Source organism: Phocoena phocoena, chromosome 16 (genome assembly GCF_963924675.1).
Source record: "Phocoena phocoena chromosome 16, mPhoPho1.1, whole genome shotgun sequence".
Taxonomy (NCBI): Eukaryota; Metazoa; Chordata; class Mammalia; order Artiodactyla; family Phocoenidae; genus Phocoena; species Phocoena phocoena.
Genome location: NC_089234.1, coordinates 69,699,542 through 69,725,791, shown reverse-complemented (window position 1 = coordinate 69,725,791; position 26,250 = coordinate 69,699,542). Strand labels below are relative to the sequence as shown.

At 37.0% G+C, this 26,250-nt stretch overlaps 1 protein-coding gene across 1 annotated transcript in view; it reads left to right on the top strand.

Moving 5' to 3' along the window:
* The window catches only part of CABCOCO1 (ciliary associated calcium binding coiled-coil 1), a 125,833-nt gene that overhangs the window by 17,264 nt on the left and 82,319 nt on the right, over positions 1 to 26,250 (top strand). The window contains exons 4-5 of the mRNA XM_065894564.1: positions 15,770 to 15,914; positions 20,490 to 20,562. Coding sequence (XP_065750636.1) covers positions 15,770 to 15,914; positions 20,490 to 20,562 — 218 coding nt within the window. The remainder of the gene's footprint in view (positions 1 to 15,769; positions 15,915 to 20,489; positions 20,563 to 26,250) is intronic.

The following is a 26,250-nucleotide window of genomic DNA, read 5'->3' as shown; positions in this document are numbered from 1 at the left end:
GTCAATATCAAAACCCCATGAAATAGACATTATTCACATACACTTATATTTTGTGACTTTTTTTCTTACATAAAATTGAAATGAGTTACTACAGGAAATTTGGAAATTCTTCCTTGGAGCAATTTAAAATGTGATGACTTTTGTTTGAGAATAAACAGAATTGCTATTTGGAAGGAGGAAAAGAAAGAAATCTATCATTTATTTATTGCCAGGTCTGCACTAGGCAGTATGTTTGGTTCTAATCTTTAACATACATTATGGAATGCAGAGCAACTCCTGCAGGGGAGGTATTGTAATCACTATTTCAGAGTTGAGCAAGCAGTCCAGAGAACAAAGTTGCATAGCCGGGAAGTAGAAGAACTAGAACTTCAATCTTAGAGTATATAATCAAAAGACCTTGAGCACAATAAACGCAAAGGTGTTTCTGACTCAGTTGAAAGACATGCTTGTGTCTATGGGAGAGAGCTTCCTTCCTTCCTCCCTCCCTCCTTCCTTCCCTCCCTTCCTCCCTTCCTTCCTTCCTTTCTTCCTTCCTCCTTCCTTCCTTCCTTTTTGTCTCTTCTTTTCTTTTTGGTTGTTTGCTTGTTTTTAGTTTCTTTTTTTTTTAATTTGGGCAGGTAGAAGACCCTGTCACCCCTGAAGAATTGTCACCATTATCCTAGGAAAATTTATGCATGACTTTTGGTCACAAAAAGCTTATTCTGTTCTATGTATCAATTTCTAACTATACGGATGCAGGGGAAATATTAAGTGAGCTAGCAAAATTAGTAGAGAAGCCACTTCTGCCCCACGTGTTCTTCCTGCTCCTCATCACCCGTAACAAGGGAAGAATTGGTTGTTCTTGTATATGAGGAGAAGAAATCACTATTTTCCTTCTCTACAAATAGGAGAATTTCATCTTTGCTTTTACTTAGGTATGGGTGCCATGTTAAACATAAATAACGGTACCAATAGAAGAAAAAATAATTATAATTGATAATGAAAAAAATTGTATGATATTAACTGACTGATTTCAAATTATCCTGCACATAAGAACATAGTATTAAACTAACACAAGGGCTTCCCTGGTGGCACAGTGGTTGAGAGTCCGCCTGCCAATGCAGGGGACACAGGTTCGTGCCCCGGTCCAGGAAGATCCCACATGCCACGGAGTGGCTAGGCCCGTGAGCCATGGCCGCTGAGCCTGCGCCTCCAGAGCCTGTGGTCTGCAACAGAAGAGGCCACAACAGTGAGAGGCCCGCGTACCACAAAAAAAAAAAAAAAAAAAAAACACAAAAACTGAAGTCTCAGGTAGTTAGTCCTGAGAATTCAGTCTTTTCCAGTATTACAATTAAAAATACATATTTTATTAAGAGACCTGATAAATAATATAACATTGTTTCAGTTTCAGTTGTTGAACTACAACCTTCCAAAAAAGAATTCTTAGTATATCATCAAAAAGACAGACTTTGGCTGTTTTTTTCCTCATACACAAATATTTGTAGAATCTTTGAGTACTACATGTCTCGAAACATATTCTTTTAACACTGTTGCCGAAATTACTGGGCAAAGAACAATGTCAATATCAACTTGCATGGAAAATAATAATATTATTGCCAACAATAAGATGAAGTAGATATGGAGATTATATGGCAAAGACTTCAAAATAGCTATTATAAAATAACTTAAATGAAAAGTTATACACATTGTTGAAACAAATGTTAAAATATAAAGAATCATGAAAGAAATGGAAGGTATAAAGAAGAAACAGATTAAAATTTTAGAACCAAATTATATAGTGACCAAAATTTAAATCTCGCTGGATGGAATCAACAGCAGCATGGAGAAATCAGTGACCTTGAAGATAGAACAATAGAAATTATCCAATCTGCACAATACAGAGAAAAAAAGACTGGCAAGCAAATGAACAAAACCTCAGGGACCTGTGGGACAATGGAAGTTCTAATATACATATCATCAGAGTCCCAAAAGGAGAAAGACTACAGTGCTAAGCAAACATTTGAAGAAGCAATGGATGAAAACTTCCCAAATTTAGCAAAAGACATAAGCCTATAAATTCACGATGCTGACTAGGCCACAAACAGGGTAAACCAAAAGAAAAACAACATCAACTCACTGGATCTAATTGACATTCAGAGAACAGTACACCTCAAAACAACAGAATAGTCATTCTTTTCAAGTGGGTATGGAACATTCACCAAGGTAGACTGTATCCTGGGTCATAAAACAACCTTAAATTTAAAGTAATTGACTTACTTCACTCTGTATGACAGACTCTAGGTCCCTCCACCTCACTACAAATAACTCAATTTCGTTTCTTTTTATGGCTGAATAATACTCCATTGTATATATGTGCCACATCTTCTTTATCCATTCATCTGTTGGTGGACACTTAAGTTGCTTCCATGTCCTGGCTATTGTAAATAGAGCTGCAATGAACATTTTGGTACATGACTCTTTTTCAATTATGGTTTTCTCAGGGTATATGCCCAGTAGTGGGATTGCTGGGTCGTATGGTGGTTCTATTTTTAGTTTTATAAGGAACCTCCATACTATTCTCCATAGTGGCTGTATCAATTTACATTCCCACCAACTGTGCAAGAGGGTTCCCTTTTCTCTACACCCTCTCCAGCATTTATTGTTTGTAGGTTTTTTGATGATGGCCATTCTGATTGGTGTGAGGTGATACATCACTGTAGTTTTGATTTGCATTTCTCTAATGATTAATGATGTTGAGCATTCTTTCATGTGTTTGTTGACAATCTGTATATCTTCTTTGAAGAAATGTCTATTTAGGTCTTCTGTCCATTTTTGGACTGGGTTGTTTGCTTTTTTGATATTGAGCTGCATGAGCTGCTTGTACGTTTTAGAGATTAATCCTTTGTCAGTTGCTTCATTTGCAAATATTTTCTCCCATTCTGAGGGTTGTCTTTTGGTCTTGTTTATGGTTTCCTTTGCTGTGCAAAAGCTTTTAAGTTTCATTATGTCCCACCTGTTTATTTTTGGTTTTATTTCCATTTCTCTAGGAGGTGGATCAAAAAGGATCTTGCTGTGATTTATGTCATAGAGTGTTCTGCCTATGTTTTCCTCTAAGAGTTTTATAGTGTCTGGCCTTACATTTAGGTCTTTCATCCATTTTGAGTTTATTTTTATGTATGGTGTTAGGGAGTGTTCTAATTTCATTCTTTCACATGTAGCTGTCCAGTTTTCCCAGCACCACTTATTGAAGAGGCTGTCTTTTCTCCACTGTATATTCTTGCCTCCTTTATCAAAGATAATGTGACCATATGTGTGTGGGTTTATCTCTGGGCTTTCTATCCTGTTTCATTGATCTATATTTCTGTTTTTGTGCCAGTACCATGCTCTCTTGATTACTGTAGCTTTGTAGTATAGTCTGAAGTCAGGGAGCCTGATTCCTCCAGCTCCATTTTTCTTTCTCAAGATTGCTTTGGCTATTTGGGGTCTTTTGTGTTTCCATACATACTGTGAAATTTTTTGTTCTAGTTCTGTGAAAAAATGCCAGTGGTAGTTTGATAGGGATTGCATTGAATCTGTGGATTGCTTTGGGTAGTAGAGTCATTTTCACAATGTTTATTCTTCCAATCCAAGAACATGGTATGTCTCTCCATCTATTTGTATCATCTTTAATTTCTTTCATCAGTTTCTTATAATTTTCTGCATACAGGTCTTTTGTCTCCTTAGGTAGGAGTGAAGTAAGTCAGAAAGAGAAAAACAAAGACCGTATGCTAACACATATATATATGGAATCTTATAAAAAAAATATGGTCACGAAGAACCTAGGGGCAAGACGGAAATAAAGACAGACCTACTAGAGAATGGACTTGAGGATACGGGGAGAGGGAAGGGTAAGCTGGGACAAAGTGAGAGAGTGGCATGGACATATATACACTACCAAATGTAAAATAGATAGCTAGTGGGAAGCAGCCACATAGCACAGGGAGATCAGCTTAGTGCTTTGTGACCACCTCAAGGGGTGGGATAGGGAGGGTGGGAGGGAGGGAGATGGAAGAGGAAAGAGATATGGGGACATATGTATATGTATAACTGATTCACTTTGTTATAAAGCAGAAACTAACACACCATTGTAAAGCAATTGTAATACTCCAATAAAGATGTTTAAAAATAAATAAGTAAATAAAATAAAGTAATTGAAATTATACAAATGTATTTTTTGACCATAATGGAATTAAACAAGAAATTAATAATAGAAATATGTCAGGAAAATCTCTGAACACTTGGATATTAAACAGCACATTTCTTAACAGTCCATGAGTCAAAGAGAAAGTCTCAACAGATATTAGAAAAGATTTTTAAGTGAATGATAATAAAACATGAAAATTTGTGTGATGCAGTTGAGCCGATGATAAGAGGGAAGTTTCTATCAGTAAATGCTTATATTAGAAAAGAATACAGTCTGAAATGAATAAGCTTAAACTTCAGAAAGCCAGAAAAAAAGAACATGGATCAAGCAGAAAAGAAAGAAATAACAAACAGAAATCAATGAAATTGAAAATGGAAAACCAATGCAGAAAAATCAATGAAACAAAAATCAGCATCTTTGAAACGATCAATAAAATTGATAAACAAGAAGCAAAACTAAGAAAAAAGAAGGCACAGGTTATCATTATCAGATATAAAAAAAGGGTATCACTAAAGATCCTGCAGACATTTACAGAATATTAAGAGAATGCTAATTTTATACATACCTTAGAAAACAAAAAGGAACTGACCAATTCTCAAAAACCACAAACTAACAAAACTCACCCAAGATGAAATAGACAACTTGATATTCCCATAATGATTTAAGAAATTGAGTTTGTTGCTAAAAACTTTTGGAAAAACTTCTTCAGTCCCAGATGTTTTCAATGGAAAGTTCTATTAAACATTTAATGAAGAAATACCACCAATTATACATAACCTCTTCAGAAATAGTGGAGGAAAGAACTCTTCCTAACTCATTTTATGAGGCTAAAATTATCTTCATACCAAAACCTGACAAAGAGAAAGAGAGAAGAAGGAGAGGTGAGGGGAGAGGGAGAAGAAAGAGAAGGAAAAGAAAAAGTAGAGGAAAGGTGGCAGAGTAGGGATAGGAGGAGAAGAAATTACAGAGCAATATCCCTAATGAACATAAAAAACATTCCCAAGAAAATGTCATCAAAATGAATCAGGCAATTTATAAAAAGAATAATATGCATGACCAGTTGGGCTTTATCCCAGAAATTCAATGCTGGTTCAGGATTGAAAATCTGATCAATGTAAATAGTTGAAAGAAGAAAAAAACACATGATCTTGTAAATACATGCAGAGAAAGCATTTGACTAAATACAACATCCATTCATTATGTTTTTAAAGTCAGAAAATTAAGAAAAGAAGTGATATTTGTCAACCTCATAAAAGACATTACAAAAAAGTCACCATCATACTTAGTGGTAGAAAGACCAGATTCTTTCCCCATAAGATCAGGGTCAAGGTAAGAAAGTCTTCTCTCACCACTCCTATTCAACATAAGAATAGGAGTCTTAGCAATAAGTGCAGTATGGTGACAAAAAGAAATAAAACACATGCAGATTGGAAAGGAAGGAATCAAGCAGTCCCTGTTCTTAGATGAAATGTTGCTCTATATACAAAATTACACAGAATCAAAACAATTCCTAGAACTAATGAGTTTAGCAAATTTGCAGGAATAAGGTCAAAACACACAAGTCAGCTGTATTTCAGTATGCTAGCAATGTACATTGGTTACCAAAATTTTAACAGATAATATCATTTACAATAACAAAAAATAATAGAAGTACTTGAGTATAAATCTAACAAAATGTACACAATCTATATGCTAAAATGATGATAAAAGAAATAAAACCTAAACAAATGAAAAAACATACTGTGTCCTTGGATTAGAAGTCTCCACATGGTAAAGATGTCTTCTAGGGCTTCCCTGTTGGCGCAGTGGTTGAGAGTCTGCCTGCCGATGCAGGGGACACGGGTTCGTGCCCCGGTCCAGGAAGATCCCACATGCCGTGGAGCGGCTGGGCCTGTGAGCCATGGCTTCTGAGCCTGCACGTCCAGAGCCTGTGCTCTGCAACGGGAGAGGTCACAACAGTGAGGAGCCCGCGTACCGCAAAAAAAAAAAAAAAGATGTCTTCTAAATTGATCTGTAGATTTAGTGCAGTATCAATCCAAATCCCAGCAGGATTTTTTCTAGACATACTCGTTGATTTTTTAAATTTATATGGAAAGGCTAAGGACCTAAAACAGCTAAAAATTTTTTGAAAAATAAGAGTAAAGCTGCATCCATCTTACCACTCAATTTAAGAATTACTATAAAGTTACAGTAATGAAGTCAGTGTGGAATTAGTGAAGAGATGAACACATAAATTGATGGAACAGAAGACAGAATTCAGAAATAGACTCACACAGAAATGGTCATCTGATTTTTTTTAATAAATATGCAAAAGCAATTCAGTGGAACCAGGTAGCCTTTTCAATAAGTGTTGTTGGAACAACTGCTCATCTATTTTGAAAAAAATACACTTCAACCTGAACTTTCACTTGATACAATTAAATCTAAATGGCTCAGATATACATTTAAAATATAAAACTATAAATCTTTTAGAAGAAAACATAGGAGAAAATCTTCATGACCTTGGGTTATCAAGAAGTTGTTAGAAGTGAACCCCAAAACATGACCCATAAAAAAAATTGGATTTCATCAAATTTAAAAATTTTTGTTTTATGAACATCATTGTTAAAAGAATGAAAAGACAAACTACAGACAGGGAAAAACATATTTGCAAATCACATATCTGAAAAAGGACTTGTAGTTGTAATATATAAAGAACTCTCAAAACTCAGCAATAAGAAAGCAAACAACCCTATTAAAAATGGACAAAGCCATGAAAACCCATAACTTATGTTTAACCATCAGACAAACCCAAATTGAGGAATGTTGTACAAAATATTTGACCAGTCCTTTTCAAACTGATAAGGTTATCAAAAACAAGAAAAGTCGAGAAACTGTCAATCTAGGGGAGCCTCAGGAGACGTGACTACCAAGTGTAATGTGGTATCCTGGATGTGATCCTGGAACAGAAAAAGGACACTTAGTAAAAATTAAGGAAATCGAATAAAATATAGGCTTTAGTTAATTGTAATATATAAAATTGGTTTATTAGTCATAAATAAAGGTACCATGATAATGTTAGATGTTAAAAATAAGAGAAACTGTGTGGAGTGTGCAGGAATTCTCAATACTATTTTTGTAATTTTTCTATAAATATAAATCTTTTCAAAAATAAAGTTTATCTTATTTTTAAAATGGGCAAAGAATTTGAACAAACCCTTCACCAAAGAAGATATAAGGATAGCAAATAAACTCCTAAAAAGTTGTTCAACATCATTTGTCATTAGGGAAATATAAAATAAAACCACTATGACTAATATGTATAAAATAGATAACTAATAAGAAGCTTTTGTATAAAAATAAAGATGTTCAAAGAAAAACACCACTATGAAACCACTACACAACCATTAGAATGGCTAAACTAAAAAATACTGGCAATACCAAATGCTGACAAAGACACAGAGCACCTAGAACTCTTATGCTTTGCTTGTGGAAATGCAAAGTGGCACAGCCACTCTGGACAATAGTTGGCAGCGTCTTATAAAATTATATCCCATCCATCCCACTCCTAGGCATTACTCTAAAGAAAGAAAAACATATGTTCACCCAAAAACCTGTGCACAAATGTTGTCTAGCAGCTCTGTTCATAAGTGCTCAAAACTGAATGTCTATCAATAGATGAACAGGTAAACAAACTATGGTATATCCATACAATGGAACACTACTCAGCAATAAAAGTGATTGAACCATGGTACGACAATTTGGATCCGTCTCAGTAGCATCATACTGAGTTGAAGTCAGTCTCAAAAGATTGTATATTGTATCATTACATTTATGAGAAATCCTCAACAAGACACAATTATAGCAGTGGAGAACAAATCAGTGTTTGCCAGAGGTTGGGGTGAGAAGAGGACATAAAAGGATAGCATGAGGGAGTTTTTTGAGGTGATGTAACTGTTCTGTATCACAGTTGTGGTGGTTACATGATCTTTACAAGAATTTAAGTTCATAGAACTGTACACCAGAAGGAAAAGTCAATTTCACTGTATAATTTTTAATAATATTTATGTATGAAAACAAAGATGAAAGATTTAGTGAAAGAAAATATATATGCTCTAACAAGAAATAGAAACTATGCAGAATAAACTTTTAAAAAAGTAATGTGCAAGCCCTATATGAAGAAAACTTCAAAGAATTTTAAAGCCACAAAGGAAGTTTTTTTGTTTTTTTTTTTTTTGCGGTACGCGGGCCTCTCACTGTTGTGGCCTCTCCCATTGCGGAGCACAGGCTCCGGACGCACAGGCTCAGCGGCCATGGCTCACGGGCCCAGCCGCTCCATGGCACGTGGGATCCTCCGGGACCGGGGCACGAACCCGCGTCTCCTGCATCGGCAGGCGGACTCTCAACCACTGCGCCACCAGGGAAGCCCGGAAGTTTTTAACATTTGGAAAAAACTTACAATGTTCTTTGAAAGACCCAACGTCATAAAAATGCTAAATCTCACCAAGTTAATTTATAATATGAATATGCCAATAAGAATGCCAACAGTTTTTTGTTAATGTTTTAGCCTAGGGGTGGGTTACTAGGCAAGGTGATTCTAACAAAAAAATGTGGAAAATAAAAAAATAGAAATAGCCAGAAAAACTGTCTTTTAAAAGTGTACCAAGCTTTAGCGTATCTTAGTAGTAGTAGTACTAGTAGTGGTGTTATAAAATCTCAAGTATTTGGACACAGTGGTGAATCACTAAATAGACAAAAGGAACACAACAGAAAGCTAAGCAGTTGACCCAATCACTGGAATTCAGTATTTGGTGAAATGGCATTTCAAATCTGTGGTGAAAAGATACTTATTCAGTAAATAATACTGGGACGATTAGGTATCCATCAAGAAAAAAATAAAATGAAATTGGATTCAAACCTTTCTTTGTTTATAAACCAGAATACATCCAAATGGATCAAACCCTTAAATGTAAAATAAGTGGAGCCATAAAAATGTTAGAGAAAAACATGGGTTAATTTATTTATAGCCTTGGATGGGGAAGACCTTTATAATTATGCTTCAAAATTCTGAAGCCATAAAGACAAAGATAATTAAATTTGATATATGAAAGCCAGAAGTCTGCAATGAAAAAATACCAGAATCAAAATAAAATAAGAATTAGAAACTGGGAAAAACATTGCATCTCAGACATCAACAAACAATTAAGTTCTGTAATGTAAAAAGAGAATGCAGAAGCAAGAAGAAAAAGACCAATAGTGCAATAGAAGAGTATGCCAAGGATATGACTAAAGAATACAAATGGTTCTTAAACAAATGAAAAGTTCAGCCTTAAAGATAATAAGAAAAATGTTAATTAAAACTATACAGAAATGTCATTTGTCATATATCAAATTGACAAAACTAAAATTCTGGTAGCATTCTCAGCTGTTAAAGCTGTAAGAAAACAAGTATTCTCTATATGTCTAATGGAAGTAAAAACCCCCTTGTGGAATGTAGGTTAGCAGCTGTCTATCAAATTTACAAATGTATTGTCTCTTTGACAAATGTATTGTCTCTTCCTAGCAATCCAACTTTTGGGAATTTATCCTACATATCCACTGGCACATGTGTAACCTGACATGTATGTAAAGTCATTACTTGCAGTAATGTTTGAAAAAGCAAAAGATTAGACACATCAACTGAAAACATCAGTGTGAATTCTTGTTTAACTTAATAGATATACAGATGAATAGTTGTATAGTTAAGTGTAAACACATATACACACATACTTCTTAGCTCTGTTCACAAAGAGGGCCAAAAAGCAATGACATCCAGTGGCAGTGAGCATACCACCCAGGACCCAGTTCTTGGATTATAATTTCATTCTCAAAGAAAAGGAACCAGGACTCCTTAGAAAAATGGCTGATTGTAGACCTAGAGCAGGGAACATAAAAGGTGAGCCTGGGGGTTTCTTGTAGTGGCCAAAAGAAAGTGCCAAAAAAACACTGATGGGGGTTTGTCAAGAATGATGGGGGTATGTCAAAGATTAGAGAAGCCAACAGAAAAAGCTCCCAGTGCCCAAAGTTAAAATAATTTGAATGAAATAACATAGTATTGAATTATAATCCAAAGTATAAAATTAACATCCATGAATCCATACTGATGGAAATTAATGACTGAATAAATAATTAACTGGGGTAAAAGAGACAAATCTCCCATGTAAAATTCCCAATAATTTATGTAGGTACTTCACCCGCAACAAATTGAACACCATTCGCCACCCCTTAAGTGAGGGCTGCAAACCTCCTTCCAAAGCGGACAGTATGGAAAGGGGGAAAAATAGTAACTTTATAGTAGAGAAGCCTGACAGATACAACCTCAGCCAGGTGACTAAGGCTAACACCACTAGTGATGAGCCAGGTTAAATAGCAATACCCTAGATATAATGTGATGAGAATGGCACTGTAGTCTTCTTGTCCAAAACATTTAACCCCTGTCTAATCATGACAGAAGTATCAGATAAACCCAAGTTTAAGAACGTACTACAAAATATCTGACCAGTACTTCTCAAAACTGTCAAAGCCTTTAAAAACAAGGAAAGGGCTTCCCTGGTGGCACAGTGGTTGAGAGTCCGCCTGCCAATGCAGGGGACACGGCTTCATGCCCCGGTCCAGGAAGATCCCACATGCCGTGGAGCGGCTGGACCCGTGAGCCATGGCCGCTGAGCCTGCGCATCTGGAGCCTGTGCTCTGCAGCAGGAGAGGCCCACGTACTGCAAAAAAAAAAAAAAAAAAACAAGGAAAATCTGAGAAACTGTGCTGTCTAAGGAGACGTGACGACTAAATGTAATGTGTCCTGGAGGGGATCCTGGGACAGAAAAAAAGGCTTTAATAAAAACTAAAGGGGGACTTCCCTGGTGGCGCAGTGGTTGAGAGTCCGCCTGCCGATGCAGGGGATACGGGTTCATGCCCCAGTCTGGGAGGATCCCACCTGGGCCCGTGAGCCATGGCTGCTGAGCCTGCACGTCCGGAGCCTGTGCTCTGCAACGGGAGAGGCCACAGCAATGAGAGGCCCGCGTACCACAAAAAAAAAACAAAAAAAAAAAACACTAAAGAAATCCAAAGGGTGAACTTAAATAATAATATATCACTATTTGCTCATTAGGTGTGTCAAATGTACCATAGCTATATTAACAATGGGGGAAACTGTGTATGAGTTATATGGGGAGTCTCTGTGATATTCTTGCAACTTTTCTGTAAATCTAAAACTACTCCAAAATTAAAACTTTACCTGTAGGGAGTAGCCTATCCCTAAATTGGAATACTGTGCAGCAGTAAAAAAGGAAAGAATGAGGAAGGTTTTCTAGGTATCATATGTTGTTACTGAGTAGAGTAAGGTGCAGAATTGTATTCTTTTGTTTATAAAACAGACAGGATTATTATTTATCTATGTCTTTATTTGTTATATATACAAAGAAATGCTGGAAGAATACAGAAAAAACTAATAAAATTTTCTGTGCAAAGGGTGTAGGAACTGGGCACATGGACAACAGGACTGGAGGAAACCTCACAATACACCTTCACATATATTTTTTGAACCATGTGAATATGTCATCTATGAATTAAATTGTAAAAAGAAGTACATGACATGAACAGTCTTAAGCTTTGCAACCTCTGAGCTGAGAATTCACAAACTAGAAACAGAATAAAGGAAAGTAGAAAAATTTCATGGATCTCACATTACAAGTTTGACAAGAGATTTCCATTTTAAACGTTTTCCATAACATAACTTATGAATATTTCTTTTATGTGAAACTTTATATTGTTGATATCAGTTCAAAAATGAATTTTTAAAACTTGAGCACGATCCATCCAAGTACTCATAAACTATGAGAGGGCGAAAGTACGTATGTAAAACCTAACCGGAAAAAAGCAAGGGATCTAGTTTTCCTTCTGGCAGAAAAAAAAAAAAAAATCGTCTCAAACCTTTCAACCTAACAAGGTTATAGTTACCATCAGGAAAGAATGTAATCTTAGCCAAGTGTGCCAGGGAAGGAGATGAAGTATGTTTATACTTAAACTAAGAGGTGGTGGAGTCCTGAGCACATAGTGAGCACTCCCATCCCATCCGGCAACATCCTCAGAGAAAAAGCACCGAAGAGCACAGTTTGTGCTGTGAGCTGTAGTGTGGCCGACGGTTACTAATAAAATTCTAGTGTGGGGACTGTTACTTTATACTGACTCGGTTTCTGATCTATCCCTTGTCTCAGATTGTGCTACATTATCCACAAGATATTCTGCAGACAACCCACCTGGAATCAAAGTAGATCAGACTAAAAGATTATGGAAGGTAGAATTTGTACAGTTATCTTAACAGTATATATGTATTTTTTTTAAGATTTTTTTTTTTGATGTGGACCATTTTTAAAGTCTTTATTGAGTTTATTACAATATTGCTTTCTGTTTTATGTTTTGATGTTTTGGCCTCCAGGCGTGTGGGATCTTAGCTCCCTGATCAGGGATCGAACCTGCACCCCCTGCATTGGAAGGCGAAGTCTTAACCACTGGACCGCCAGGGAAGTCCCTTAACAATATACATTTTGAGTTTCAGTTTTTCCAGGGCCTGACCAAGGACAGGATGTAGAGTATTAGACTGGGTATTTGGCCTCTATCTAGGTCGATGGGCCAAGATTGATTGTCCTCTATATAACATGAATGTGGTAAATAACCATAGAATGCTTTTTAGTTCTATGAAGTTGAATTGTTTTTCCTCCAAACAGGAATGATGATGATGATAATGATAATAATAATTAACATTTATACAGGATTAACTTGTGCCACTCACGGTGCCATTTGCTTTCCAAATACTTTTGCACTTAGTTCCTGCACAGTCTTATAAGATAGTTCCATTATTCTCCTCATTTTAAAAATGAGAAGAATATATGAGATTCAGAGAGGTTAAATCTGAACCCCAGAGAGCGAGAGCCCATCCTCCTGACCACGTGAGATGTGCCTGGCTTTGGGCTAAATTCTAGAAAGCACTATATACATGTAATGTATGTGTATCTTTTCAGTTTACCAGGAGTTTCCCATGCATTCCTTATTTGATCTTCATAATAGCACTGTTATTTTGAGAATTGGTATTATTCTCATTCACAGATAAGGAAAATGAAGCTCAGATTACCTAGGTAGTAAATGGCAGTTATGAGGTACCAATCTAAATCTTCCAGCTAATTATAAGTATAGTATGTTCTTTCATTACCCTAAATTTTCAAGGATAAATTTTATTTCTAACAGCCCTTAGTATTTAATTGGTTTAGTCTTTCATATTTTAATCACATCACTAAATGTGATTTTTAAAAGGGCAAACATTTCAGTTAGATAAGTGAAATGATAACTTTCCTAATTTTTAAAGCCATTATCTGTAGAAAGACATTAGACATAGAAAAAGTTTTAAAGAGTCAGTTATATTTTAACATAAGGAAATAGTAATATAAATTTATTTTTGTGCTTGATAAGTATAAACACATCTAGAATTAGAATCATCTAAATTTTTTCTCTGCATTTCTAATTAATACCGTTTTATTAATAAAATGATTCAGATTTTAATCCATTTTTTAATTGCTTTTATCCAACAGATTTTTCATTTCTGAAATTACTCTTACTATTTTCAAAAGAAGTTTATCATAGAAAAAGAAATAGGGACTTCCCTGGTGGTGCAGTGGTTAAGAATCCACCTGCCAATTCAGGGGACACAGGTTCAGTCCCTGGTCCGGGAAGATCCCTCATGCCACAGAGCAACTAAGTCCGTGCGCCACAACTACTGAGCCTGAGCTCTAGAGCCTGAGAGCCACAATTCCTGAAGCCCGTGTGCCTAGAGCCCGTGCTCCGCAACAAGAGAAGCCACCACAATGAGAAGCACGTGCACCGCAACCGAGTAGCCCCCGCTCACCACAACTAGAGATAGCCCGCGCGCAGCAATGAAGACCCAACGCAGCCAAAAATAAATAAATTAAAAAATAAATTTAAAAAAAAGAAATGTTCAGTCATAATTGAACTCCACTTAGAATGATACAGGAAAGCCTAGTTATCCAGTAATAATTCTATGTATCTGACAGACATAAAACAGGATCTGGAAGGAGGCCATGAGAATTGGACTAATTGTCATTCATTAAACCAGATTTTAATTGTTATATAGTTTTATGCTTTTCTAATTCCTACACATAGAAAAGAATCTAGACTAAACAAATTACAAGTTGGTGTTTATAGTGTCTTCCAAAATTTTAAATTACTTTACTGTCATTTTATTAGTAATTTGGGGACCTAGCACTTATATCCCAGAAAGAGAAGCTATGTAACCCAGAAATAATTGGTTCTGACAATCAGCCTGTGTTCTCATAACTCCTCTGCACTCTCACCTTCTACTTCCCTGAAAAAGCCACCCCATTAACAAGACCTGGAAAGTTTACTAATGGTCTCCTAAGAGAGACAGAAGTTTGGTTGGGATTGGGAAGGTGGGATTCACATTGTTCAGCACAGTTCTCCCCCAGGCCCTCATCCTGTCCACCAGCTGACAATCACCCCCTCCAAGCAACCAATCCAACCTTGTTTTTGCTAGAGCCTTTCAACTCTCCACCTCCATGCTGTTCGGTCTCGTGTCCATACACCCCTCACTTGTCAGCAAAGGACAGTTTGGACACTCCAGTTACCTGGATTCTCCTCAGGATGCAGGGAGCTGTGTGTGTATTGTAAATAATATTTGTCTGCCACAAGTAAAAATATGAAAAGAAGTTGGAGGTTAATGTTTGTATTATACACATTATAAAATTTAAGTCCAAGGCTTTTGTCACTTATCTACTTCTTTTTCAACTAGACAGATGCCTTAGAAGATAGTTTTGCTTTGTTGTTTGTTTGCTTTTAATTGGGAGAGAGTAGACCACAATCATTGACTTGTTTATTTTTGGTAATGGTGGCAAAGTGGTGTCAGTGTCACTCTTTTTGCACTGTCATCTGGCTCTCACTACCACCATCAGGCATACATTTGAGAAACAGCTTACATAAGTTATGTCTGTAGCTTGGAAAAGAAAAAAAAAAACCTTGATTTTTACATAAAAATCCATATTTCTGGCATCCACTGAAAACCTTCAGGCCCAAATTCCCACATGGTAACAATCAACTAAAGCCGAGTGTTAGTTGACTCTGTTCATTTACATTTTCAGCTCTGGGTTTGGTTCTGCTGTCTACAGTGGCTGAGTCTACTTTGTAGGCCTTCCTTACCAGCTAATCCAACCAACCTTGTGTCGTTTCTATCTATACTCTTAATCTAAGATTATAAAAAATTTTTCCTTTCCATTCTAAAGTAATCTTTAGATAGATTGAGGGTTCTTTTTTTTTTTTGCATCTTAAAATGGAAACAAACTCTTTAGACAATTGTGTAGCATTATGGTAATTTACAATTGTTGGGTGTGTAAGCTCCTGTTCTTTTGCATAAAATGTAATTATTAACATAAACAAACAGCAATAGTTTTATCATTTGTCCTCACAAATACTGAAAAGTGGAATTGTTACACATTAAGGACATCTTGGGTTATTTTGTTGCCAAAACATCTATGAAAATAATGCTTTAGACTTCTTTGGATTTTATTTCAGCACTGCATATGTCCTTAGAAGACAGCATAAAATGGCTCAGAGAAGTTATGGCTGAAATAGGACCATCCCATTCACAACAAAATGAGGAATGGAATATCTTTGATGTAAAACAAGCCAATGCTATTGTTGATTACTTGAAAATCAGGTATGGACTTTTTTCAGTAGCATTTAGTTTTCACTTTATGTTTTCTAGAAAATGTCTATTAAATAGAAGCTAATTCAATTTTTAATGAAGTTAGACATTTACAAAATTTCTGCAGTAATTAACCCAACCGATAATTAGATAATATTCAAATCATTCATCCAATAAATAAAAACCAGGACATTGAACATTTTGGCTTTCCTTGCATTCTTAAAAAGAAGTTTATGTTTGATAAGCATAATTTCATTTAGATCTGTAATTCTTGTCTAAGAATTTTTTTCTCTGAATCTCTAAATAATACTGTTCTTATTAATCAAATGATTCTTTCAGATTATTCAGATTTGATTACAATAGACTATACTACAGGTAGTTGACCTTGACCTTAAAATTTTACGTTTTAAAGAGTAACATTTCCATTTAAACGTTTATTTTAAATGCTTTGTATTAGAAATTGAAGAGATTTATATACATACTTCCCTGAAATATTTGTAGTATTGACCAATTAAATTCATTAAGTCTTTCTTTGCGCTTCGAAAATGATGGTGGATGGAGGGAAAGTATTTTTCTTACAGTGATTCTTCATTGTTGAACTAAGAAATCTGTCTTTTTATATGATCTGTCACAAGGTCTGCATTAGAGTTTTGCATCTCTCCCAAGGGACATTTTTTAAGTTAGCAAATATTTAAACAAGAGTTGGTAAAAATCTTTCTTTTGCCTAACTAAAAGTTTCTGCAGAATTTCTTTGTTCCTCTGTTACTATATACTGCAGTACTTTCCAACTTTAAGTTTTACAATTCTAAAATAAATGGTGCTGTATGATGGTCTAGACATGCTCATGATTTGCTTGGCAAGGATCCTGGTTGTAGCCTGGAAGTTTTTAAAAAACTAATGTGTTTAATATGATAAGGTTTATATACTGGTTTCTGGCATGAATTAATAATGGTGTATGATATATTTTTATGTAATAGCATTTGATATAATATGACTTCTTAATGTTACAGTATACCTCCTAATGTGTGTCTCTCACTAAAAGCCACAGTAGTCTCCATATCAATTAAAGGGAGATCCTTGTGTGGCGGGGAGGGAAGGGAGTGGAAACCCAGAGCTGGAGGAGAACTTGTTCCCCAAGGTATTTCTGCCCATCAGAGTTTGGAAATCACTGGGCGGGGGGAATTCTCTGCACATTTGTAGAGCATCCTTCTTTCCCTTCTCTCTCCATTTGAGCCTTCCAGGTCTCTCTTGCAGAATACATTTTTCAGCTGAGCTCTCAGCCCAAGAGTCTTATAATGGGCACCAGGACTGATAGTTAACCACAGCACCAAAACCCATGCACTTTCTAGATGGTGAAAGATGGCAGCTCTTTTCTCTTTCATATCATCTTTCTGGACAAATGTTCCTCAGCGTATTTCTTGACATTTTATTGACATTCAGAAAATGGTTAAGTGAGGAGGGGATGTCAGTGTTAGTCACCTTTTGACCCTAACCAGAGTAACTTCACACACCAAAAATACCTAGTCTTACTTCTCCAAAAAAAAAAAAAAGTAATATTTGAAAGTTTAGTCAAATAAAGTAAATCAGAACTAGCTTTTATGCTGTTTAATCTTTATATTGTGATTTCAAAGAAATTACATGTTTTAAGTGTCTCTGTCACAGAAATTAATATATCAGTTGGTAAGTAGGATATCTGGAATTGATTCTGAAGTTGTGTCAAGAGAAATGTGCTTTTCTGCAACATCTGTTCAGAATGTCTCATGTGTCCACAAATGCAAGTTTAATGTCAATTAAATCATATAATACTTTTCATTTTAATGACTGCAAAGAAGTTTTCTAAATATAAAGCTAGCTCAGTTATCAAAAAAAAGTATAACCATTTTTCAGTTTAACCTAATAATTGAGTTTAATCAACCAGTGAAAGCCCTAGTCAGTTTTGGGAGTGTGCGTTTTGGAACGTGACCTGTAGCACATGAAACTTAACTGACAATAAAATTGAAATTTCGGGGACTTCCCTGGCAGTCCAGTGGTTAAGACTCCATGCTTCCAATGCAGGGGGCATGGGTTAGATCCCTGGTCACGGACCTAAGATCCCACATGCTGCGTGGCCAAAAATTTAATAAATAAAGCTTAAAAAAATTGAAATTTCATTTGATGCTCTTAATAGAGTCTACACTGTATATTCCATGATGTGTCTGTGAATTGAAAACATGAATACCAAAATTCCTCCCCAGCATTGCTACTGAGTAATCTACTTACACAACATATACATAGCTTTTTAATATAAGACGTCATTTAGATATGTATCTGGTTCAAGGACATTTCTGTCATTGTATATTCTATGTATTCCCTGGAAGTTAGGTGAAGGTAAAGTGCACAGACATATACTCAATATAAGAAAACACTTCTAAAACACCTCTTCAGGGGCTTCCCTGGTTGCGCAGTGGTTGAGAGTCTGCCTGCCGATGCAGGGGACACGGGTTCGTGCCCCGGTCCGGGAAGATCCCACATGCCGCGGAGCGGCTGGGCCCGTGAGCCATGGCCTCTGAGCCTGCCCGTCCGGAGCCTGTGCTCCACAACGGGAGAGGCCACAACAGTGAGAGGCCCGCGTACAGGAAAAAAAAAACAAAACACCTCTTCACACAAATGTCCTTCCTGGCCTGGAGCCAGATGTCTTGACCATTTTCATTCTGAGTAGTCTCCCTTTGATTTAGGACCAAGACAAGATGTTTGACAAAAATAGTCTAGGGGCTTGAGTCAGCTGGGAGTCCAAAGGAAGAGGGAAAAAATATGCTCCCATAACAGAAGTGTCACTTTGTTCCCATGTGAGGCCATTTAATAGCTCCCTGGTAATGTGAGAGAACCCCAGCTGTTGGTGGGGACCAGAGCAAAGCAATGGTGGTATGACTTGACCTGGCCCTGAGTAAGTGCCTCCCTTTGGTGGCCCCCCCTCCCCTTGTATGTCTCACTGTAGTCCTGGCCTTGCCCAACCCTGTATCTTTGGCCACTGCATCTAAGTCATGCATTTTATTTTCATTGTAAGAAGTGAATTTCTTTTTTGGTATGGGATAATCTAATAACTGTTGTATGCAATAAGGAGAATAACGTGGAAAGATTATGAAATTGCAGGAAGAAAGATTCATGAATTGACTTTGTTGTGTGACACAAGATGGGGAAAGGAAAGTTTTAGACTAGTTAACTGAGAAGAAGCCAAGCTATTTCCAAAATATTCTACAGTCCTTAATTTTTCTACTCAAAGTCAGTTACTGATAATGTAATAGTTTTAACCTTGAAGCTTTCTCTAGGTAACCAATGTAAGGGAAGGAGAGTTTGAATTTATTTTGCTTCATTGAATCATCAAACTTCACTAATCTTGTATTTTCTAGCCAACAGGTCAAAGTAATGTCAAAAGCTAAGCTAGTTTTCTGTATGTTGATGACTAATTTGAGTGTAGTCAAAACCAAAACAAAACAAAACAAACCATGACTGAGTCTGTACACCCATCAGTTTAATGGATTGTGTTAGTAGTGAGCTCAACTGCTAATATAACTCAGAGAGACCCAGCTGCCTGAGGATTTCTTCGTTGATTTCAAATGAATTGAAACTTTGATCCATTACAGCATTCAGGAGAAGCCATTATTATACATGCTCTGTAGCTACATTTTGCAAATGTTAATTTCTCAGTTATATTAAAATCAATTTTCTTAAATAGCAAAAGGCACCAGAGTGAAAGAGAAACCACTAAGACAATTTTTTGTTCTTCAGCATTTTGCTGTATTATGAGTCTATTAATTTTCCCAACCAGCAGGAAGAGAATTAGAAAAATTCAAATATTATCACAAACAGGATATTAGAAGTCAACCCTTCAGTAAATTTTTAACTCTCAGTAACACATTGCTGAGATCTTTAATCTTACTTGAACTATATATTTTTAAGCTCTTTTAGCTCTTTATAGTTTTTATACACTGACCATTTAGTCTTTCAGGTAGGAGCTAAAGAAATTATCTTTCTCAAATTAATTCTTCTCTTTGATGTGTAATGGAATATTCTTCAAGAAAATCATTCATCTAAAAAGTATTCCAGTTAATGTTGCATCATTCTTCAGGTGTTATCAGAAATTACCTTAACCTTGAAACAGTTTGAGAATGTGAGAAGTAATTGATATGGAAGTAGCCTATAGAATTCAGTGCTATTCATATGAGAGGAAATTGACTCCAGTTTGGAGCAAAACATGAAAAAGAATGTGAAGTTTGGTGTTATTTAGAGGCAGTGCAATATTTGGTTGTGAGCCAGGAAAAGTCAAGATGAAATCTACCCCAAACCTATCCACTCATCACAGATTAGTTTACTGATGTTAATTTAGGTACTATGTTATATTGTCAGTGTCTCAAAAAAAATAAACCTTTAATTGCTTAGCATTTCTGGGCAACTTATTTTGGAGTAAAGGAAGTGGCTAACTTCATATTAGTGTTTAATATCTTTAGCTTGGTCAATTCAAACAACTTTCCTGTAATAAATATTCTTACATATTTGCTCTTTCTTCCTGAAATAAACTTATCAGCTTTCCACATTTATTTTGTATTTCAGCTTATTTCAACACTACAAGCTATATGAGTTTCTGTTCTTCTCTGCCAGGGAAGAAATTGTGATAGGAACTGAGGTAAGTAATTTATCTAGATGGAACCAATTAAGCGGAATCACTTAATGCATGCTGATCAGCATCTGGATCTTTAACAGCTGAAAGCAACTTCTTGTCAAGATTACTCAAGTGTTAATATAACCAACTAGTAGTTTGCAAAAAATAATTACATAGAGTGAGGTTTGGATTAAGAAAGTAATCTGTCTTTTGGCATTAAAGGCATTGTTAATCATGTATACTTTATGTATTTATGGATTATTTGACAAAGCTCAGTTGGATAGAGTATGTACGTCTTCATACAAATAAAATCAGGAAAAGTGAGATAAATTAATTCTGTTACATCTCTAATTTCATATTTATTTTCAGTGTACTCATTGTTTAAGGCCTAATTCAAATCCCACTTCCTCAATGAAGCAGACCTTCCTTAATTGCATCACATCTCAAAGGAAGGGCTTAGACAAACTCTTTAATCATGTTCTATTATTTTATTCTAATTGATCTCTTTCTGCTGAATACTGGCTACTCTGAGCGCACCAATAAGCATGTAAATCTGTACCATGTTTATGGTTTCCAAATTGTTTCCTGTGGATTGATATAGTTAACATAATCCAACTGTAATTTCCTTGAAGGCAAGGATGGTGTGCTATTTTTCTACACAGCATATAGTATAATGCAGGACATAGTAACCCCTCGTAATATGACATAAGTGATTCAGTGACAGTGCATATAATAGCAGTTCTACAAGAAATAGTCTACTTAAAGATACTTTTGAACAGCCTTACATATAATCACATATATGTATTTACTAAATGAATCCTGGGTAAGAGAACATCTTAAGGAGGCTAAAGATGCCATCAGAAGTACTCCTTAGATTCTCAACTGCTTGAGGAGGCTGTATTGCCTAGAAATATAGGAGATGGGAATGGCCACGGTCAGACATAAAGTGAATAAGGGATGGGACTTCCGTGGTGGCGCAGTGGTTAAGAATCTGCCTGCCAGTGCAGGGGACACAGGTTCAAGTCCTGGTCCGGGACGATCCCTCATGCCGCGGAGCAACTAAGCCCGTGTGCCACAAATACTGAGCCTGCACTCTAGAGCCCGCAAGGCACAACTACTGAAGCACGTGGGCCACAACTACTGAAATCCACATGCCTAGAGCCCATGCTCCACAACAAGAGAAGCCACCGCAATGAGAAGCCCGCCCACTGCAACGAAGAGTAGCCCCCGCTTGTCGCAATGAGAGAAAGCCCGTGTGCAGCAACAAAGACCCAATGCAGCCAAAAATAAATAAATAATAAAATTAATTTATTAAAAAATAAATAAAGTGAATAAGGGGATATTTACATTATCTTTATAATTTCCCTGATATTAAGAACCAGATGGAATGTGCCAAATGTTCTGTCTTCCCTAGTATTGTTATTCTGCACTTTATAAATTGCTTACTTCATTAAACACCTCAGTCACTGTGTCTCAGTCTCCACTTGGGTACTTGTTCTAATGCTGGCCTTTTAAATGAGCTGAAGGAAAACAAGGAACCCTTTTTGCTTTTGACTTTCCTTAAAGTTTCTCCTTTGCAGTCTCCTCATACTGTAGCTTAAATTAGGTGTCACTTGACGAAGTTTCACTGACAAAGTTTCCATGTCAGAATTACATCATACAGTGTGACAGCATTGCAGTAATTATCTGTTAGGAATACAATCCTATCTCATCTATTCAGCAAAACTTTGGGAAAATGATAGTGGCTTCAATAGCAGCATATGCAGACATTTAGAATCATCAAGAAAAAAAGTTTCATAAAGAACTCCCTTTTCCCTTTGTTAATTACACAATCGTGCCTTTCTTCTCCATTGTAAGGTTATATTTAGGTGACATTTATGCTTATGGAAAGATAAAATGGAGAAAGCAGACAAGGATTGGCTCATTTATTTTCTATTGTCTTTTGTATTTTCCCCAAGCTGACCAGAGCTATAAAAAAAAAGTCCTTAAGGAAGGGCTATTGGGTCTTAAGGAATTAACCCGTTCATAGAATTTTAAAGGATTAACCAAAGCAAGTGTTATGCTACAATATTTTATGACATTTTAGAAGTGTCTGATAACCTTTGGTGCAAATACCATTTTTTAAATTAACAACCTTTCATAGAGGAAGCAGAGGCTTGCCCCACTAATGTAGTTATTCATACTGACCTCAGGGCTCTGAAACCAAACAAGGGCCATACAACAGCCATATAAATGTTCCAAATTTAAATCTCAGGCAAGCATTCAAGGTAGATAACACTGACGAAATTTAGTTTCTTTCTTAGTTGTGGATAGGTGATTTTAAGAAAACATGTAAATTGCTTCTAAGAATAATGGCTAAATATTACTTCTAATTACTAATAGAGAACATAAATAAATCACATTCATACTTTTCTTGGGTTTTAGTTTATAGAAAATTGAATTTGTATTTTTGAATTTAACAATTGTTTCTAGCAATTTCTACTCACCTTTTACAAGATATTTCATGTTACACCTTAGAGGCGTATTTTCGGTAAGTCATTATTCTTGACCTGAGATTTTTCATAATCTAGAAATTTAATAGGTATAGCTCTGTAAGCAGCATGTGTTGTAGTTCATTCAATGGTTCGCATATAATAGTGTTGTTCACAATATACATTGAAAAAGGCAGTAGACAACTAGAATGAGCTAGAATAATGACAGAATGGAGCAGAAAACGAAGGCAGCAGATGCCTGTAGTTGTAGCCATCTTAGTGGATGAAGTACTGTGTGACACTTATTTTATTTATAGAGATGAAGATTCCCTTTTAAGCACCCAAGCCAGGAGCTCTCCAAATCTATTGTTTTGACAATGCAATTAGACCACAGATCCACAGACTTAAGAACTGTAAGGGAACCAGAATCTCCTTAAGGAATATATTTTTTCTTTGGCCTTAAGGACCCACCCAGAAACCTGGAAAACTGCTATGTCCTTTGCTTTTGTTACCTGAAAACTAGAAGAAGCAGTGAATACTTGCACACAAAGAACGCTATTGGATATTAGCAATGATGATGGTCAAAAAACTCATAGCAGATACCCTAAGTCATGGTTCTAACCAGGTATCTACTGCCAGGCATCTACTAAAATGAGATGATGCAGCTTTAACAATTATATATTCATTATTCCACGTATGTTATCCAGTTCCTGTTGCGCTCTAGGCCTGTGCTAAGTTCTAGGGGTACACAGTGACAAGCAATGTTTCTTGTCCTCAAGGAATTTATTGTCAAATGAGAGGAGAGAGATGATTACGTAAGTAATTACGAAATAGGGTGGTTTCCAGTAACAAGTGAAATCTAAGAGGAAATCTAAAGGTTGTGAATGAGTTAGCCAGAAGTGCATTTTATATTTTTGGTGCAAGTGAAAGGAATTCCACTCAAAATAATTAATAAAAAAGTGGAGGGTATACTATTAGATCACTAATTGGTAAATGCAGCGGATGAAAGCTGGACTAAAGCCAACTGGATCTAAGTAGTCAACAATGTTATTGAGTGTGTATGTAAATACATGTGGGTGTGTGTATGCATGCAAGTGGTTCAGTCTCTCATCTCTCCTAGACTTTTTTCATTTCTTTTTTCTGAAGGGCCTTGTTCCCTTCTACTGCAGACAGGCTTCCTTCAGCTGGTGGTAGACATGAAAGAGGCAGCTCCAGTTTAGAAACTCCAAAAGAAAGAGACATTCTTCCTCCCAGTATTATTGTCTGTGCTTGTGTCATGCATCCACTCTCAATTAGTCACTATGGCCAGAGGAGTAATGTTATTAGAAGACCCAAGTTGACTGTATTGAATGACAGAGGATGAATAGGTCCCCCAAAGCAGCAGGAAGAACTTTTGCAAAAGGGAATAGTGATTTTATCAAAAGAGTGAACTAAGCACACATGTACAACTCCTCTTCCGTCTAAAATCCTATAAAAGACCAAAATTTTCAAAATTCATAATGCTGTAGATAAGAGCTTTTATGACATCTAAAATTATAGATTACTGATTAGATGAAACTACAGCCCCATATGTACTGAGAAGATGCTACAGAGTTAATGCTGCATTTATTTAGGCATCCTCAGTTGATACAGAAATGGGAGAAGCTTTAGGGGGAAAATAATGAAAGCAAGTAGAGCAACTGCACCATTTAGTCCGTTTACCTTCTGCTGCTTACGTAGAGCACTGGGACTCCGTGATATTTGCTCCAAAGCTAAAGAAACTATTGTGGACATTGATGCCAAAGGGAAGGGCAGATTTACAGTGGACACTGATGTTCAGAAGGGACGGTGAATACACCCTGAATATAAGCTACTGACACACCTAACTACCATCATTCTTTACGGCTCCCCTACAGTCTCTAGAGGCAAGCTATGGCAAACAAACATCCACAGACAAATGAACCAGGATCATCTAATGTAAAGATAAATCAACAAGCAGTTGAGGAAAATAAAATCATAAGAGAGGGATTCCCTGGTGGTGCAGTGGTTGAAAATCCGCCTGCCAATGCAGGGAACACAGATTCGATCCCTGGTCTGGGAAGATCCCACATGCTGCAGAGCAACTAAGCCCATGCACCACAACTACTGAGCCTGCGCTCTAGAGCCTGTGTGCCGCAACTACTGAGCCCACGTGCCTAGAGCCTGTGCGCCACAACAAAAGAAGCCACCACAATGAGAAGCCTGCACACCCCAACAAAGAGTAGCCCCTGCTCACCGCAGCTAGAGAAAAGCCCATGAGCAGCAATGAAGAGCCAATGCAGCCAAAAATAAATAAAATAAATAAATTTATTAAAAAATAAATAATTTTTAGGGGGATTGGAACCAAGATGGCAGAGTACAAGGATGTGCTCTCACTCCCTCTTGCAAGAGCACCAGGATCACAACTAGCTGCTGGACAGGCATTGACAGGAAGACATTGGAACTCACCAAAAAAGATACCCCACGTCCAAGGACAAAGGAGAAGCCACAGTGAGACGGTAGGAGGGGCACAATCACAGTAAAATCAAGTCCCATAACTGCTGGGTGGGTGACTCACAGACTGGCGAACACTTATACCACAGAAGGTCACCCACTGGAGTGAAGGTTCTGAGCCCCACATCAGGCTTCCCAACCTGGGGGTCCAGCAATGGGAGGAGGAATTCCTAGAGAATCAGACTTTGAAGGCTACTGGGATTTGATTGCAGGACTTCAACAGAACTGGGGAAAACAGAGACTCCACTCTTGGAGGGCAGACACAAAGTAATGTGCACATCGGAACCCAGGGGAAGGAGCAGTGACCCCAGGGGAGACTGAAGCAGACCTACCTGCTAGTGTCGGAGGGTCTCCTGCGGAGGCGGGGTGGGGGGGGTGGCTGTGGCTCACCATGGGGACAAGGACACTGGCAGCAGAAGTTCTGGGAAGTACTCCTTGGCGTGAGCCCTCCCAGAATCTGCCATTAGCCCCAGCAAAGAGCCCAGGTAGGCTCCAGTGTCGGGTTGCCTCAGGCCAAACAACCAACAGGGAGGGAACCCAACCGCCCATCAGCAGTCAAGCAGATTAAAGTTTTACTGAGCTCCGCCCACCAGAGCAACAGCTCTACACACCACCAGTCGCTCCCATCAGGAAACTTGCATAAGCCTCTTAGATAACCTCATTTACCAGAGGGCAGACAGCAGAAGCAAGAAGAACTACAGTCCTGCAGCCTGTGGAACAAAAACCACAT